At 45.9% G+C, this 19,786-nt stretch overlaps 1 protein-coding gene across 13 annotated transcripts in view; it reads right to left on the reverse strand.

The window, feature by feature from the left end:
* The window catches only part of COL26A1 (collagen type XXVI alpha 1 chain), a 194,873-nt gene that overhangs the window by 36,426 nt on the left and 138,661 nt on the right, over positions 1 to 19,786 (reverse strand). For all 13 annotated transcript variants that reach the window (XM_054209263.1, XM_054209273.1, XM_054209272.1 and 10 more), the window contains one exon: positions 8,727 to 8,788. In XM_054209263.1, the coding sequence (XP_054065238.1) occupies positions 8,727 to 8,788 (62 nt within the window). The remainder of the gene's footprint in view (positions 1 to 8,726; positions 8,789 to 19,786) is intronic.

Below are 19,786 nucleotides of genomic sequence, written 5' to 3' on the forward strand. Positions count from 1 at the left end.
AAGAAGAACACGTGGCTCTGATGGGAAATCCTCATGGCGAGCAGTGCCCACTTCTGTCACTATCACCACTTCCAATTCAAAAGTTCTTTGGAAAAATATGGAGCATAGAGACAGAAAATGTCCTAATGCCACCATTTAAATGAAGTATGTCTTGATGCCATGGTAATGTTAGTCACCCAACCAAGCAGAGCAGGTACAGAGAGCTACCTGAAGGGCAGTGTTGTGGTTGCTGCCTGTGGTGTCAGGAAGGCAGATCCCTGCAGGAGACATGAAGGCTCTTCCTCCCCAGGTCACACAAGGTGAAGGACGGCCTCAACTCAGCAAAACACTCGGGCTTTTGTCTTTTTGCATGCATGGAAGCAAAAAGTCACATCTGAGCCTAAATGGACACACTGAACCGGAGTCTCTGGCAACAGAGGTCCCACCAGCATGAGGGCTTGTCTCTGGTTTCCAGACCCCAGCTCTCAGACGCAGCTGAAAACTGGGTCAGAAAGCTGGGAAGGGCTGAAACAGGGCCATGTCTCCTGCCAACACTGCAGTGGGAGACGGGCCTGAGGTAGGAGACGGCTTGAGAACACAAAGGGAACGCAGGAGGGATGACGCACTGCACTGGCCAAGGAGCTCGCAGGCCAGCGCCAGCGGTTATTGCCTGAAAAACTCACCCCTGGGCATTGCGAGTCCCGCAGAGGCGCCGGGCTCACCTCTGTACAGGATCTGGCGCTGGCCCTTCCACCGTGGCTCACAGCCTGGCTCTGCACGGCGGGGCCCACGCACGCATAGGGCCCTCAGCAGGGACATCAGCGTTATGTGCCTGAAGCTCAGTCCCAGCTTACTCAGCCCACCTCCCCCTTTTCTATTTGCCAGCATAAACTTTCTAAACTTCAGACACATACCACATTTCTTGCGTCAGATCAAAAGCTCAGGCCAGGGACAATGGAAATGGGAGGAAGGTTTTCATCTTCTTGAGATGTTCGGTGTCAGAGGACTGTTTTTGGCTTGTAGTGGCTTTTAAGAACCCTATTTTGGTTGTTCCCGCACATCAAAAGAAGATTTCACAAACACAGCCTCCTCCCATCATCTGTCCTCCACTCGCATTCCTGATGTCCTGTAACTCGTAGGTGCTAGAAACAAGGGAAGAACAGCCGGGCTTCCAAAGATTTCAAAACTGATACTGATAAAAATCCATGGAAATGCAGGGGGAATCATTTGACATAATCCAGATGGATATTATTAATTAATAAGCAGGGGATATTTGGTCTCTTGAAGCACTGGTGGAATTAACTCCCCTCCACCTCTCTCTAAAGAGGAAGGAAAGAAACTGCATGAACCCAGCTCATCAGCTAAAAATTCCAGTGTAAAATAAGATTCCCTTGATCTTGAAAAGACACAAGCAAATTAATAATGGTAATTGCATAACTTGTTGGACATCTTACTTTATAGCAAATTATTTGGCAAAATAGAAGAGTTTTTTAATCATTCATCAACACAGAGAACTAAACTGGGAGTTTTACAAAATCTGATGGAGAATGGTATCTCTCTCACAGCAATATGAAACCTGCGAGTGCAAGGCTCCAACGCAGACTCAATTGCTTGGCTTCAAAAGCCAAAAGACATTCAGGAAGTGTCCACTAAAACCTGATGAACTGTGTGCCCAGAGAGAACCTGGGTGACTTCATCCTCATTACATCTTAGAGGCTTATGGCCAAAGGGGACAAGATAATTAGCGCATGGAGGAGTTTTTGTTATACTGATAAATTATGTGGGGAGCAATAGCTGATGTCATTGCAGTGATCCAATGTAGACCAAAAGGTAAGGTTTATATCATCAGCAATTGCACGGAAGACAGAAATGTGGACCAAAGGCTTCTGCCAATCCACAAGTAGCGTGGGTCACGCTCTTTCTGCAAAGGTATTTGGGGTTTTGTACAGTTTTACAGGATTTCCAAAAAAGAGGATGCAAAAAGCGACTGTTTCATCAGCAGGTATCTTCCCAGGGGGGAATGAGAGCAGAGAAGACACAAAAGCACAGGGTAGGCTACTAGTGTAGACGAAACGCAAGCAGCATTCAGCAGATCATCAGACCGCGAAGGCTTTGCTTGAGAGCAGCAGTGAGGGAAGGCCTGGCAGTGGCTTTACTGGGCCACCGCACTCTGAGCACCTGGGGAGCTTCTCTGATACTGCTCCACAGTGGAGATTTACCTCTGCTGCGGTGAGCCCATGCAGCCTGCCATCACTGGCACTCCAAGGTGAGAGAGCCGGGGGAAGAAAGTAGATGTGGAAAGGATCCAGCAATCCTTCAATGCCGTGCTAAGAGCTCATTGCAGAGTGAAGTACACGATGGAACTCAGGCTGAAATCAGGTTCCCCACCATTACTTTAAAACACCTGATAAAAATACATCAGAGCTATAACCTTCCACCTTCAAAAATCACATCATTCTTCTCTGCCCAATTTATTGCTTGTCACCTGCTGGGGACCTAGCAGTGCTACGGATGTGGAGCCAGGCCAGCCTGAGGCAAACTTGGTCTTGACAAAGTCATGTCTGTGCTCAGCAACAGCTTTGAGACCAGCTCCTGCTTCTCACCGGGTGAGGAGCCCTGAGCTCTGGCTGAGAGATTCACATCAGCTGGCTCAAACAGGCTGAGATGCCCCACGTGCCGCCTCCTCCGCTGGAGGAAAAGCTGCAAGAAGAGAGCAGCACAACTGGAAAAGAAAAGGAGCTTGGTCCTTTCCTGGCTCGCCTTGGTGCAAGCTGAAGAAAAGGAACTAAAGTCATTTTTCTCTTATGATCATTCTTTCCTTATGAAGCTCCGCTAGAATTTCTGATTGAGAATCAAGTGGAAGTTTGCATGTTTGGGCACGGGATTACCGGTGGATCTGAGCACTGACATCCCTTAGGCTCCTCACACCTCCTTTGCTGAAACCGACTTTTTGTCCACAAAAGTATTTCTCTTAAAAAAACAAAGCTTGTAAACAATGTTCCCAGGTATTAAACACACCAAAAGCATTTCCTAATGGAGACATAGGACTGGTGTGGCAAATTAAGTTACATGTCATAGGAAAACAGAATTTTTCGAAGTTATTTTATGAAAATATTAAGTCTATTTGACTAAAAATGCCAAATTTGTAACTAAAAGACTTTCCGGGAGGGGATGGTGGAGGAGGAGGTCTTTAAAGCCTTTTTGTGGTTCTGGCAAATGATTTACAGCATTTGCCAAACACATGGAACAGTCCTAGGGGACGGATTGCTCCTTCGGTCCAACAGTGATAAGAACTAAGATCCAACAATTACCAATCTGGAGAACGATGTCATTCTGAAAGACGGACACCTGCCTAAATGAGAGAAAGGCCAGTACCCAAACTGCCTCAAGTGTCCTAATCATAAGCGTGATTATTGCTGATAAGAAAAAGGCCAATGAGATAGATGCAAAGTTCAGATATGACCATTGACCCAAAATTCAGTTTGTCCACTCGGTTTTGGTTCATGGTTCCCCCTTGTAAAAATCAGTTAGGAAGCTGCATTTTATTCTTAGGGACATTTGTTACATCAACTGTCCTACAAAAACTCAGCATTAAATTAAAAATTTCACAGGGATTGATTTAAGTTTGTTATTGCTACTAGAAATCAGTCTGTTGTTATACAGCTACCTGTGAAATAGCCCAAATACTCTTTATATTCGAGGCATCGCTGGAGCTGGAGAAGCAGATTCTGCACAGGGTCGTTAGGAAACCTTAGAGATTAAGTAAACCACCTTCCTGTTCAGAACAGAAAGAAAATAAATAACTGCTAGTGGCAACCACATACACAACATGGAAAATCCATGAAAGCCCTTGAAATATCAGGCAGCCGCTAACGTCCGCTCTATGGGACCAGCAGCAGCCTCACAGCCAAGCAACTGGGGTTTCCCTCCCAATCTCTCAGTACCGTGAAACATTTTCTATTTTCCAAATATTTCTCCATTATGGCAGGAAACTGTTTTATTGCCTATGAGAGAAAGAAAAGACAAACCCCATAAAACATCACAGACAGCTGCCAGTATTTCATGTAGCTGCTTGGAAGAAGGGGGAGAGATAGAAAGATTTCAAAGATTATGTTAAAACTTCAAGTAATGGTGCTTCATAATCAAAAGACAGAGGGTAGTGAAGGTGCTGTGGGGCTATAAATGGGGTGATTTCGTATAAATAGCCATGTATTGATCAAACTCAGTGCACAGTACAAAGATTTTCTTTAAAACCTTTCAGAATCTTCTGCGTGGGGAATCACATTACATGGACTGTTTTCATGCAAAAAACACGCATGTCATTTATCAATCACACAATGAATCAATCAGACACCAGATATGTAATGTTATCTCCCTGCATTAAAGCTGTAAGTGGAATGCCACGAACTTCTCAAAAGCGGTGTCAGGAGATAAGACTGGGTTATATCAACTGGGATCAAACGCTGCGCTCAAGCTCCAACCAAAAGCTGGGATTAATATGGCACTGCCTGGAGCTCTGTGTGGAGTTTACTCAAAGAAACTGGGTGAACAAAACGAGCAGAATTTTTTATGCAGCTGCCTGCTTTCCTGCTGGCGCTGCCTGCCATGGTGCCGCTCTCTCCTGACATCGCAGCTCTCTTGAGCTTCGGTGGACTTCGTCTGGGCTTAGTGCTGTGACACAGGAGGGCAGCATCAGGCTCAGGAAATTCCAAAAGGAAGGGCTGTATATGCTCTTTCCACTAAGAAGCTGTGCTGGCAGAAGGAGAAACCTTTCATGCGAAATAAAAGCAGGGTTCATTCTGCCCTCCCACCAGTGAGGCTCGCCGCAGGGTCAGGGGATGCCGTAGTGATGTCAAGCGAGATGTCATGGGAAGGAAGTACGGTTTGGCATGTTGGGGCTTGGGGGGCGGGCAGTTTTCTTCCTGCCCTGCACACTTGTCCTTGATCCCAGGCTCAACACCATCCTCCCTGACATCGAGCCCCATGGCATATAGATATCAAGCTCAACGCCATCAATCGAGCTTTCAAATCTCGGGCATCCAAATGGGTCTGACATCGAGCAAATGGAGCTCTGAGTTACTCCAGGGTAACTCGAAAGAGGGGAGACAAGGATAGAACCCGTTTCCATCTCCCTTCACCTTCTTTCCTGCAGAAACATCTCCCACAGCCACCAGAACAACTTAGAGCAGTGTTAAGGAAAGAATAAGACACATGAAGAGTTTGTTCTGCCACACAGTTCAGCCACGTCTCAGAGTCTCTCTCCTCCCCAAGGGCCATATAAGCACTGGTCCCTAGTGAGTCACTTTTCATTACATTTGCTCTGTGTTTATTCTCGCTGCTTGCTTTCTGATCCAACTCTGTATTACAAAAATCAGAGGGTTACTTTTATTACCTCATTTGGACGCTGATCTTACAAGTTGGATGAACCAACTCATTCTTCTAATAAGAAAGATGAGACCATTTCTGGTTATATCCCCATTTTTTTAGGGGTACAGCTACAAAAGCCTGCAGAAGCGGAGTGGGGAAAGAAGAAACGACAGTCTTGTAGCCTCTTCTTCCATGACTGAGTTTAAGTTTCCTTAACTTGCCCTGCACAGCCACTAGAGGACAAACACGCATTTTACATATCCTCAGACATAACCAAGAAACGCTCCTGGCTCCTTCTCCCCATTGCAGACGTGTGAGGAAGAGAATGTTTTTCACTTGTCCTTCACCTACTCTATTAAAGCAAAACTTGTCACCCAGCACTGATGTGCCCAGGTGCACAGGTCCTTCAGAGGTAGCCTTCCACACATCTGCTCTCACCCTTGGAGCCTGCAGTATTTATAACAAGGCTGCACAGGCTCCGCATGCCTCAAAGCCCTTACAGCAGGTGCCAATGGCCTCACCTGCTTGGAGCCGACTGGCTACACTGAGCTGGCTCATCCCTTCCATTGCCATTCCCCGAGCTCACCATGGTCATGCCGGGCTGAAATTCCAAAGAGCAAAAGCAGCGAAGCTCCTCAACTTCAGCTGTCTCCATAAGGAGCAGGACTGCCGCAGGAAAATCCATCTCTGCTCATAGCCAGGATGAACTTCCACATCTGCCTTTGCAGAACAAGACAGCAAAAATCGGGCGTGGGGGGTGGGTGTCGGTCTCTGACGCTGGTAAGGGATGTGTGTGCCCATCCCTGGAGGAAGGAAGACTTCGGTCTTCCTCCGAACAGCTTCAGGCTGTTGCTGTAGTGAAATGAGACATTACAAGAAGACAGTTTGGAGAGCTGAGAGACAACTTAACATCCGAATCAGCCAGAAAAATAGGGATCTTTCTCCAAAATCCAGAGCAGGAACACAGACAATCCTAAACAAATTCAAGCACTTTTCTAATGGTGCTAGCTATTATTGAATAGCAACAACTGAGGTCATTACATTGCTACACAGATCACACTGAACTTAAATTAACCTTTAAAAAAAGGGTGAATCGGCATATTTCTCTTGTGAACAGCACCAGCGTTTGTGTAATGTTGCTTCACTCTCCATTTAATTGCTACAGTCAATTTTTGCACAGCACCTACAGCTTTTCAAACAAAGTGGAAGCCAAAAGACTGATGACATTACTGGGCTGTGCTGCAGAAGGCGCCCTTGTAGAGACACAGTCTTTAGTACTTCACAACAGAAGAATAACTCATTTGTCTCCATAAAAGAAAACTCTGTGATGAGCTTTGCTCCCAACTTAGGTCTCTGTGGGAGCATAGGGAAGTCCAAAGGAAACCCATCACAGCAAGAGAGAGTGAGGCAGTACCAAAATCTTTCAAGTGTCATCTCCAGGGTCTTGACACTGAACTTTGCAGGCACCCACCTCATTGTTCCTCATGTCGGAAGGTCTGCAAGACTGCAAAGTCTTCAGCCATCAACACTGGTTTTTCTGACAACTCAATGCTCCCTCCTGAACGAAGAGCAGGTTGCAGCCAGATGGCATTTCCTAAGGACAGCACGTCAGATCTGCCAGTGCGGAGACAAATGCCAGCTGCTGCACAAGTGTCCTAGGTTAGAATAGGAGACAACGTGCTCCTGCCTTCAGGAGAGCTCCCGTGCAGAAGGCAGGCAGGCAGCGCTTCCCAAATACCATGGGCAGCTGGCAGTTGGTGGCAATACCAGAGAGCAGATCGCTTTCAGGTGATGGGAATATCACCTGATTTAAACCAGCTTCATATCTCTAACAGAAACCCACTGACCTAAGTGCAGTTTCACTCTTGAGCTAAGATTTATCAAGGGGATTTGGGTAGGACTTCCTTTCTCCTCCATGAAGCCGCACGATGGCCCTGGCTGAGGTTGCCATGAGCCTCTCACACTTTGTTACCTGACACAAGTGTTGAGCAGCACAAGCCAGCAGAGCACGGGCACTCTGGTGTCAGGTTATCATTTTCCACTGAGCCAAATACAGAAAGTCCTGGAAAGCGAAGGAAGGTACAGCTGGCTACAAGCTGATTTACGTCTCTCTGAGGCTGGTCCCATGTCTTACTTGGATTCGGGACTGCACACGCAGAGGTCAGTCACCAGCCCCTCTCTCCTCTCCAAACGCCTCCAGCTCCTCGCTGCCAAAGAACACCCAACCCGCCAGGTCCTGCTGCTTGGAAAAACAATCCAGCTCGTCTTTGTCCTTTGCACTACAACAGTTGTTTTCACTCGAACAATTCTGCTCCCTAGAATTTCATTCCCCTCACCCCTTCATTTTCCTGTAGTGAAATACAACTGTGAAGGCTTTGAGGAAGTTCCAGACAACATTGCTCACTCCATTTCAGCACACACAATTCCCAAATTACCATAATATCATGCACTGGCCTCAAAAACATCACACATCCACCACCCTCCTCCGCAAAGGTTTCTCCCCAAATTCTTTTATGTCATTGATAACCATCAGTTAATGAATAATAACAGCAGCAAAATGCCTTTAAGGGACCAAAGCGCTATATCTAACAGCCAGGATTGGGCTGTCACAGGTGGGACCACAGATCAAAGAGGACCGACTGATTCAGCTGCTTTGTTGCTAGACTGGAACAATTTATCCGAATCCCAGTAGGTAGAAATTAAAACAATTTGCAGAAAAAGCCCCCACAACCTGCAGGTCTCCCCATAACATTTGTCTCCACTAAACCATGCATGAAAGCCTCCCACCCTTCAGAAAAGGGATAAAAAAGCAGGACTGGATAGCACTTGAAGAGCAGGCTAATAAAAACTGCTCCTAGAAAAATCTACATACCATTACTCCTCTGTTTTGCACTCTATATCGGTAAGGTTTCTACGAGGCATTTTTAGTGAGAGAGACCAGAATCAGACTCTGCTTCTTCCCTGAGCCAGGGGAATCACTGCTTTCCATCCCCACATTATCAACCAGCTGAAGGCAGGAGATTTTTCACACAGCTCTGTCTGCCCTCTGTTTCCGGACCCAAACCTGAGCCAACATGTTCCAGTTGAAAGCAATGAGCTATTTCGTATTTATTAGCAGCTGCACATTTGTGCCAGCAGCGAAGAAGGGAGACAGAGGTGCAGCTGTATGGCAGAGCCGAGAGGATGCGTGGGAAGCAGCAGGAGCCAGGCCAGAGGTGAGCGATGCCCACGTGCAGAGCAGCACTGCCCTCGCTCCCTGGGGCAGGACCACCACCACAGCGTGTTCCTCGCTATGGACACAAGGACACACACGTGATCTCTCCAGGGCTGCCAACTCTTGGAAATTTTTGCCAAACAGGAGAATAAAGGCAAGTCCTTACCTTGGCCTCAAGCGTGTTTAGCCTCTCGGTCATATCCGCTAGTCTCGTGCAGTTCATGCATTCTAGAAGGAACAAAACAAAACGATGTAAAATTTCTACGTACTTTGCATTTTAATCCATGGCTTTCATTCTGCAGACCCTGGTCCCTTTTTGATCCAAGGCACACAGAAAAGTGATTCAAGATCAGTTACAGGAGGAAAATAAGTATTTAAATGCATTGCACAGGTGAACAGCCGCAGCCACGTTACGTGAACCTTGTCTGGGGATGTTTAGGGGGACAGACTGTGAAACCAAGTTCCCAATAGGTAGAAAGCAAATGAAGAAAAAATTAGTTGTAAGATTTTTTCATGGTGGCATCCAGCATGACTTGTTGTCACCAGCAGAGACACTTGTGCTGCCACGTCACAGGACATCAGGCTGCACAACCACTACTTCCATTTAGCTCTGTGCCATACCCTCTCCTGCATTACATCCTGGTCAAATACCGACAAAATCAATGAATATACAAAATACCCATCTCTGTTGAGTCCTGCTCCATCCCTGGGCTCCCAGGCCCTGTTACCACTCCCACAGCAAATCATCAGTCTCAGTGACAGCAAGAAAATCCAAGACAGACCCCAGGGCTGATGCAGACCGGAGCCGCAGCACCAAGTGGTTTCCATCTCACTTTGCTGCATAGAAGCAACAGATAGGCAGCAACCACCAAAGGGGTCTTGACAGGATGCCTTAGCAAGAACAAACATTAACATAATGGGCTCTGAGTGCAATTTAAAACGATTGCTTGATACAAAGGACATCACTTATCTAAACAGAAGGCCTGCTGCTTTGCCTCTGTTTTCATTTCAGCAATTTTTAAGTGAGTGAAGGAGGATAAAGCCCTGAACAGAGATTTAATCAACATGGGACTTTCCCAACGCTTTGCAGCAGCGTTGAACTGCCCATTCCCAGCTCTCAGAGAAGCTTTCCAGACTGGACCACTCACCTATCATGACTTCTGAAGCGCAGCAATTTTTAAAAAGAGAAAATGACTTGCAGCGTGAAGTATGTCAGAGAATAAACCATCCATATTCAGGTGATGAATCACTGCCGTCTCATGTCCCACAGAGGAGAAATATGTCTCTGTGTGCGTTTCTGGGCTCCTTAAGGGCCAGGGACGGTTTTCATTGACTGGCCACGGAAGAAGTATTTAGTCCTGGTATTTCCATAGGGCTGGGGCTGTAACTCTTGAGCCCCTTAATAGACCATTCAGGTGCACGCAGGCTGAGGTTGTACTGATGCAAGGGATGTTGAGTAAACCCAGTGCCTACCGGTGGCGAGGAATGGGCAAACACGGCCTGATTAGAAGCATCACCCCAACACCTGGGACTCACTTGTCCCCCCTAAAAAGCTTTGTCCTCTTTTGCACAAGGAGCCCCAAGGAATCTCTCCAATCTTCACATACAAACACTCTCCTGTTTTATGAAGCACATGGTATGTACCAATGGCTCTCGGCCATGCAAAAATTTTAGCACATGGCTCGGAGGGCTGGGAAGCTTGGCTGTTCCACGTGAGCGATTTACAGTCTAAGAAGACTGCTTGAGTGCTAACGGCAACCAATCACCCATTGCATAAACCTTCCAAAGAAATTCTCTCATTGACCCTCTACAAGGATCTGCATAGCTTCCTAAAGGAGCTAGGCATGGAGCTTCCACCTCACAACACCCAACGTTTTGCAAACAAAGCATCTGATGGATCAGAAGCACTTAGATTGAGGGATTTCCTCATAGGTCAATACCGACATGGACTTTCTTCTACCCAACAGGAAATAACATTTGTTTATTTTTGTTCTCCGCAATAGATCTTGGGCGATACTTTTTGGCTTGAAGTGGCCCATGAATACGGAAGTGCCATAAGTGTATTGTCCCACAGGGAAGGAAATGGGTGAGGCTTGTTTGGTCTGGATCTGCCTGTGGTGTGTAAAACAGGGAATTACGTTCTGCACGTAACCAGCTTCATGCTTTTGATCTTGCTCATCCCCACAGAAAGATAAGACTGAATAAATCCAGTGCTCCCAAGAGCTAAAAGGCGTACCAGATGTGTTACAGAACAAATAAAATATGGAGTCCTATTCTCGCTTCTGCTGGCTTGCACATATTAATAACTCCCATAGGTTTCAGAGAGACTGACTTGAACTATCTGAAAACCATCTCTGTGCATAATTTGAGATGGATTGATCATTTAAGCTCTCTTTGGGGAGCTCCAATCATAAAAAAGGGCTTGCGCTACCCTTCTGCACAAGGGTGAATCAACCAGCTCCCGGGGGAAGGATATTCCAATCATCTCTGTCGAACAGAGTGGACGAACAGCACCCGTCCAGCAGCCCCCTCTGCTCTTGAAGAGCATCTCAAAGAGCCCTCTCAGGTGCATTTGCAGCACAAAAGGGTAGACCTAAATGAACAAAATGACAGAAGTGGGGAGGAAGCCAGCAGTGCCACGGCATGATGAGGTTTGTACTAATGTCATCTCCACATCAGTGGTGCCTGAAGAAACATATGCAAAACACAGCCCAGGTCAGCAAGAGAACTACTTAAGTCAAGGTTGAATTTGAACTCTGATCCTTCCCTCTGTGCAGTGCCTGGAAATCCAGATCCACACCCAAGGTACTTATCGTGGACCCAAAAGACATTTAACTGATCCAGAAAGTGCGTGTCCTAATGCAAAAGATCTTACTAAGGCAAGTTGTCCCACCAACAAATCCTTGTGACCTTTGTCTAGATAACCAACAGACAGACGATGCTTTCAAACACAAAAGGAGATGAATGCTCGGTACTGCAGTGACAGAAACTGTGTTCAAAGCTCGCTCCCAACGCACCAGGGACCAGCCTGCTTCAAGGTCGTTATCTGTCCTTGCAGACAGCCCGAGGATGATGGTGACAAATCAAGCTAATAAATATCTTCCTTGACTACTAATCCTGATGAGCGGTGGTTCCAAGGCCTGGGACAGTAAAGTTGAATTATCTGATCAGGGTGAAAGCAATCTGCTTTGTTAAAAAGAGACTGAGAATCTCACATCATTATTTCACATGCAACGAATATAACGCTGGGGCAAACACACATACTCTCTGACCTGGAACTCCAGAGCAGACGCTTTCCATATCTGCAGAAATCCATCACTTGTTGCTACAGAGAACCGCAGTTTATTTCCCTCGTATTCCTATTTGGCAGATTTGTATTTTTCCAGCTAAACTCCGAGAAAGGAGTTGTGATTTCACTCTATGAAGCCCAACCTCAAAACACATGGCAGGATTTGTTTTAGAAATATTCCAGCAGGGAGAATAAATAATTGAGATAATGAACAAGAGACTGTACCAGCATATCGCGTGACGCCCAGTCTGTCTCCATAATGTCTCACTGTTACGGTCCTAGCACACCTCTCCCTTCCCACCCTCCCGTTCCCCCTCTCCGCCTGCGTGGGTAAAACAATGCAATTGGAGGAAAAGAAAAGTCTAACGTATCAGAGATGTGGCAGACTCGGCATGCTGGAAAATAACAAGTTGTGTACCCCGTGCCATCAGTGACCTGCTTAATCCTGATCCAAAGGCTGCTACGTTTGAACTAGCTTTGATTAAAGGCTGAAACGGTGCCTCGGGCGCTGCAGCTTCGCACATGGACACAGGGACGGAAGCCTCTGGCTGCTGCTCCAGCTACGCTCCTACCAAAAGCGACTCACAGCAGGGAACGACTGACTTCGGGTGCTTTGCTAACTTGGCATTCCTGTTTCACAGGGCTCGAGCAGCATTTGCATAATTTCATGATTAAATAGTTGTACAATTCAGTTGCTCAAGGCTGAAAGCCCCACAAGTCTTCAAACTGCTTACTCTAAACAAGAAAGGCATGATAACGGCTTCATACCAATGGGGCTCTAATGATTTCAGCACAATTATCACAGTGGCACTGAGGGGAGTAAAAAAACAGGCCAACTTTCACCACAGGGTCGCAGGTCAGAGTTTTGTGCAAAACAGCAAAGAAACCTCTTGGCATCTCTGCCCCATTTCTCAGCTCTGACAGCCCACGCTCGTTTGTATACCCAGAGTCTCTGCAGAATATTAAAAGGGCTTTTGGTTTCCCTACAGCCAGATGCTCTGTAGATATAAATTGCACAGCTCAACTGAAGTCAAGGGATCAAGGCTCTGTCTCTCTTTTTCTTGATGGATTACTCCAAAATTCATATTTCAGAGGGGAGGCGGAGGAGGTGGTTTATGGCATATGAAAGGGGAGAGAATTCTGGAACCACAAAGCCTTTGTTTAAACAAATACAATCTTTGCAGCCAGTTTTTTCAAGACTGTATTTTGCCATTACAAGAAACTTCAACCTTGCAATGCAATGAGGCGTAGCACACGGTCAAGTTTCGGGACATAAGAATCGCATTTGCAGCTCATGCTTCAACCTGCTCGGGACTCTCAACACTACACGTTCCTCCTCTGAGTCTTGCTTTCCTTTTATCCATTTTTAGTGTAGTGTTTCTTCTATAAAGGACCCGAGGTCAGAGGATGAAAAGTGACCAAATGTTACATACACATAGAGAAATAAATGAGTATATTCGATTTCTGTGATAAAACCTGCCTGGCAGCTCTTCTCTTTCCATCTAATCAAGTCCACCACTTCCACTGCGCTTTTCAGAAATGGACATGCACAAAGAGGACAACCTCAGTTATCCCCAGGGTCGGGGGAGTAAACCAGAGCTGCGTCCAGGTCAACGCCAACAGCCCATGTTTACAGCCCCGGGAACGCAAGAGCTTTAGCTCAGAGCAGGTGTCCGGGCACCGCACTGTTATGGTTCAGGACGCACTGTCTTACAAAGCAGTAACACACAACTTGAGTAGGTCCACTTTGAAGAACAATTTGTCTTTTAAAGGAAGGAGACCAGCTTTTCTCAGTTAGCAGACACCTTTCTCCAGGACAAGTTCAGAACGGTCTCAAAACAAATCTGGAGGAGCACGAGTGGAGTCACCTAAATTAGTCCAGGCAACCACGTTTCTTTGCAAGGAAAAAAGGATGACGCTCAAAACTCCTGAGGGAAAGAGGAAGCACAGCTAACTTCTACTGTCAACTCGGTGAGCACCTGAGATGTTACACACCAGAGAGATTATATTTGGAAACTTGGGAGATAAACCACCAGACCACAAACCCCTCCGTCCACTTGTTGCCACACACATACACACAGTTTAGCCAGAAAAAAACCCAGTGACGCTTTGAGACTCCCACATAGAAGAAATTTCAAGTCGAATTCCACAGTAGAAATATGAATACGGATCTCCCGTGCCCACCTAGGTGGCCCTCAGTAGGGGACAGCCAGCCCGGCCTTGCATCTCCACCCCTCTTTAATTTGTCTGATTTGACCCTTCCAGCCTTTTTACATGGATACTGAGTTTCCCTAAGTAGTTTATGTTCTGGCCCTTTGCAAAAGCTTTCGCCAGTGCTTGTGAAGGATAGCAGGCCCAAGCCATAAATCACAGCCAACCTGGGATCTGTTTTTTCAACACATTTCCTCTAATGAGAGTCAGATGTTGGCTAGATAGACTTTATTAATTGTACTTGTTTAGAATCAGTCATGTCTGTAGCTCAGTAACGGGGTTTGAGCACGTGAAAGGCAAAGGGCTGACATCAACTGTGGAGAAGAGCAACGCGTGTGTCGCCCGGTAGCCTCTGGTCTGAAGAGCAAACAGGAATCAAAGGTCTGGAGAGCTGCGGGAGGGAAGGACTCCTACCGGCATATCGCACGCCCTGGCCACGGCTCAGGACCCGGGCAGCTGGAGCAAGAACTGTTTCTCTGTATAGGGAAGCTCTCCGAGTTTTGTGTAGCGTAGGATCATTAAGACTCAGCTGCAAGAGTCTCTCAGTTTACTACCATGATATTTACTTGTTGTGTGCATTCCAAATTTTCACCTTTTGGCAAAGACAGCGGCGAGGGAAGTGCCACAGATGGCCGGGGTCTCTCACAGCAGTGATGCTGGGACAGAGAGCCCAAGGCGCCCGACCGGATAAAGAGCTCATTAGGTCCCTCTTGTCCTCAACATGTCAGCGCATTCAGCTGCAGGGGAAATCTGTATCCTTGCTGAACTGCAAGCATCGCATGCCGTAACCTGCGGGCCTGCAGGGTGGAGAGCACAGAACACACCACCACCCTCCCGCGTCCCTGTGTTTTGGCTGTACAGAGACAGCTGAGCGAGGCCGGGTCTCACCCACGAGCAAATGTGGAAGGAAGGAGGGAGGAGGGAGAGAGAGCATCTTTCTTTTTGCCCCCTTTCTGAGTCCAATAACTACCAAAAACCGTAGGCTACTTGCTTTCACCACCCAGTTCAAAACCAGCACTGACAAAGCCCTACAACCTTCCCGCTCACGATGGCCGTTAGCATAATTCAAACATCTCACAGATAAGGAACTGGAGGCTCGGAGAAAATTAAAGATGGTCTCATTGACCAAAGACAGTTTGTTCTCTCCCACAGTTTTCACATCAGGATTTTGCAGGATGGGAAGTTTTATTTTCACCTGTAAGTGGTGAATTATTAGGCTGCCTATCAGTATAAAACAGAACACCTATAGAATATCTTTGCCTTTTTACCATCATTACAGATAATTCACCATCTCTGCTAGGAGACCCTGATCACTGCCAAAGTTTCTCCATTTGTAATCTCTCTCTCTCCTCTATCTCTATTACAATAACCCTCACCCTCAACTTTACTGGCTATCTTTTAAAAGCAGCTCAAATTTCCTTTCTTATGAGAACTGCTATCTGATCTTTTTCTGCTTGTAAAATATTCATACTTCGTTTTCAGGTCTACTTTCTTCTACCTTCTTAAACAGGAAAAGGCTTTCTTTTTCCCTGAATAGGCGATAAATATTTTTTCATTATCATGATATTCTGTGATTTTGAAGTGTCTGCAAAAGCTGAGGAAAACCGAGTGAAAAGAAAGTTTACCACAAAATGCACTTTTGGAGTACCAACTACTATTTGAGGACCCACATAAAATTTGGTACGTAGTTTCAAGTGAAAAAAAATGGGTGCAATTTGTTAAATTTTTGCAATATTTTCTCTAGATTTTTTTAAGTTATTTTCACACTTTCTTAATAACACGCTTCATTCTTAAGTTTTGAAATAGCATTTATTTCAAAACTCACCTAAATTAAAAATGAAATGAACTAATTAAATAGTCTCAAGTGAAACGTTCACTTCGGGTCAAATGAAATAATTTGGGTTGACCCAAAACCATATTTTAGTCATTACGTTTTGTCAAAACCCTAAAAATTTCCATTTCAGTTTCTCCCAAATAATTTTTCTTTCCAATTTTTTGGTTTGGCAAATGGACCCAAACCCCCTCCATAATTCACCCAGGTCTATTCTTAAACAGCTCACATCACTCACATTGTTTTATTTAAAATTTCACACATGCACACTCCCACACCACTAACTAATTTTATACATAATTGCTCTCAGCCTGGGGATTTGTGCTCTTTCGCAGAGCCAGAGATCTGTTTTGCTGGTTCAGCCTGCGCTCTGTTAGCATATGGAATTAGATCATGATCATTTATTCACAGGCAACCGCGAGCTGTGAGATCCGTGTTCAATCCATCTTCATCTGTCAGAGTAAGGTTTAGCGGGGAATGGCTGGATTTTGATGCGACACGTTTTGCTAGAAATGTATTATCTATTATTTTTAGAAACACCAAGGACATTTTACTAATGTAGCCCAGCATAATTGCCTGAAGACTGAAATGACCCTGATAACAAAGATTTCACCTCCCCAGCAGGAGTCTGTTAAAGCCTTGCTGTCTATGGAGCTGCTGAACATGGTGCTCCCGAGCGATGCTGGTGGTACGGTGGGCGCTCAGAACTTCCGAGACTGTACAAAACAACCTTCCCGTGAGCCCGTTGCTCCCATTTCACCACTGCGTGGCTGTAAAGCATGCCAGAGCAAATAAAAAGACGGAAAATAAAGACACGTAGGTAGTGTGAACAATATATATCTACAAACCTCTCACAGCAAGTTAGGGCTATACGCAAGTTAGATTAAGAGATCCCAGATGAAAAGGAGGGAGCCCACGCGCCTTTCTGCCAAGGAAGCCGAGGGCACAGAGCCCACGGGGACTGGGGCTCCTTCTTGGGGGAAAACCATCTCCTCCTCTAGCTGGTCCAGTTCTCCAAAATCTAGCCAAATGCCAAAATCCAGTGTCTGATACCCACCAGCACTGAACCACACTCACTTCTCTATCGCTCCTGGGATCTATGACATGGAGTGATATTCAATGGGACCTGACTAACTCTTCTGACCCCAGTCCAAGCACGCATGGGAACCCCACTGTGCTTGAAAGTTCATCACGAATTGAGACGGTCTCACATCCCTTACAGAAGAGACTGCTTTTCCCTGCTGGGAGAAGCAATCGGGAAAAATGCAGTCAAAACATGGCATAACGTAACATGAAAGAAGGAAGCAGACAGGACAAAAGGAAACATGGGAATCGAGGCTCACCGTAAAGTCTGGAGGGACTCTCATAATATTGGTCCTGCACCTGTGAATCACAGGTCAGAGAATCTCTCTCAGTCTTGAGCCAAACTATGTGTGCTTAACTGGAGTATGTCTTTCAGAAAGACACTCTAGAGCCAGACAACCGAGGTTGCTTTAGTGAACTGCATCCAAAGTTAACCATTGCATAAAAAATATGCATCTTGTTTCCAGTTTGGATTTCTGACATTAAATTCTACCCCTGCTTTGAGTTTTATTATACTTCAGCCTGCAAAGACTAAAGACATCTTCTAGGGTTGGACACTTTCTCTCTCCACAAAGTCCCTGTAACCCATAAACATGTTACATTTCAGATGTTCGGTCAAGCACTAGTGGTTTCTCATCCAGAACATTTAGCACTGGCTTCCCTTAGCCAAGACAAAAAAGTAGCTGAAAGACCAATATAGAAAACAATAGTTTAAGCAACTGAAAAGGATGGCCTGAATTTAGAAGAATTTGCCTCCCTGAACATCAAAATACTATGTAGTATTATTATTAGCACCAGGAGCACTTTTGCAAAGCTTTGATTTCCCAGCTCAACATTTCAGCTTCAGGTTCAACCCACCACGGTTTGTCTGTTCTCCCACACTTCACTCCTCCGTGGGGCACCCCGCAGCCCTTGTTCAACAGACCACTGCTCTGCTCAAGGCTAAGGACTGCTGCTCAGCGCTTGGGGGCCGGACTGAAATAGTTCAAGGGTACATCCTCAAGATAGTCTCTTGAGGATCATTACTGCACCTAATTCTGCTAATTACCCTTTGTTGGCCTTTATCTAAATCCCTCTGAGCCTTGCAATCGTCCTTATAGATCTGAGCAGCAGGAAGAGGAACCCCTTCCACATTTCTCTGCAGCAGGGAGTCGGGAGACCCGGCACATCCCTTGTCTCATCTATCTGGTCCACATAATGTGAAGAACAAGGTAACACGTGCATCAGATTAGGTGCTAGCACAAGGCTGTGCAAAGGGCTTCTTTTTGCTTGTTTGTTCTTTTTTGTTATTTCCTTATTAACTTCTGGATGAAGAAAAATTAGTAAAAGAAATATCCAGTTGGGGTTAGCCAGGCACGTTTCAGATTCAGATTTTTAGCTCTTCAAAATAGCTACCCCAGGCTACTTCTCTAACTCGTTTTAGAATGAAAAATCAGAGGATATCCATAATCAAAATGTTTTCCAAAATTCCCCCATCCTGTTATTCTAACCCAAAAACTCACCAAATGCTTCCAAATGTGGGGATCTCTCTACTTTCGGGTGGGATTGAGCCCTCCTAATTGCCAATTTGCCTATTTGTGCTTTCTCTGATTTATGATATCTACGCAACAGTAACACTGTAGTGTAAGTATCCCCTAAGAATCATCATGCTGTTGGTAGTTTGAAGAGCTTGATTTTTTGATTCTAGCTGCCTCCACCTTGAAACTCTCCTAAAAAATGCCTTAAATGGCAAGTTTAGACCCACGACTGAAGGCCCGGCATCTGGGGAGATTTCTCCTGGAACATGGCAAGCATTGGGTAAGGCTGGGTGTCAGCCAATCTTCTCTCCCACGCCTGTCACCCCACGCACTCAGTCCCAATATTATGTTACTCTTACAGCTGTGGAGGATTTGACAATGAATTTTGACCCTCCCTCTGAGCACCGATGAGGAACGGGGAGAAAAGCCAGTGAGTCCAAAATGGACAAACACAGAATGGCGCAATTTGTCTGCAATACACCGAGAAGGAACTGAAGATCTCCAGAGACACCTTCATTCTCCCCAACCCCAACACCTTCTTCTCACAACAGCTCAGCATCAGTAATCACTTCTGAGCACCAGGCAACAATACACTGGTAAACAAGCTCAGACCAGGGCTTTAAAATTAAACAGCTAGAGGACAGCTTCACAGGCTGAATGCACGGTCACCGGTGCCTGCTGCCACGTGATGCCGCTGGCAATAGGGATGATGTTGGCACTTTCAAGCGAGCACAGGGCCAGATTGCAACTGGAAGGAACAACTATAATTCTCCTGCAGTCAAAGGAGCTTCTGGGTTTCACACACACTGAGAGTTTAGCCCCAACAGCACCATCAGGAAACTTGAGGGCACTTAAAGAAATCAAATCTCTTAACTGTTTAAGTTCATCCTTCTCCATGAAATGTGTCTGGAAGACACTCTCAAGCACTTCACCAAAGTTAATTGCCCGAACCCAAACCCTCACAGCCCACAAATCCTTTAAACTTTGAGAACTGACTTAATGCTGAACAGCTGCCAGGCACTCGTTCGCTTGCAGCCCAGGGAACAGCTTTCTTATCGATAAACAGGGATTCCTGTGTATGCAACACCCGGTAATGGCAATGGAAATGACTCAGTCAAATCTCTGCTTTGAGATTAGGATATGCCCCAAAAGGTCGCAGGCAGCAAAAAAGCGCTAAGTGCAGCTACAGGCCAAGCAAGATGCACATTCAAAATAAACAATGGAGCAGTCCCCTTCCAGAAGTGTGAGGACAGCCAGCGTGGGGGATGCTATAAAAACGTCGACATTTGCTATAA

This window comes from Rissa tridactyla, chromosome 7, assembly GCF_028500815.1.
Source record: "Rissa tridactyla isolate bRisTri1 chromosome 7, bRisTri1.patW.cur.20221130, whole genome shotgun sequence".
NCBI classification, from domain to species: domain Eukaryota; kingdom Metazoa; phylum Chordata; class Aves; order Charadriiformes; family Laridae; genus Rissa; species Rissa tridactyla.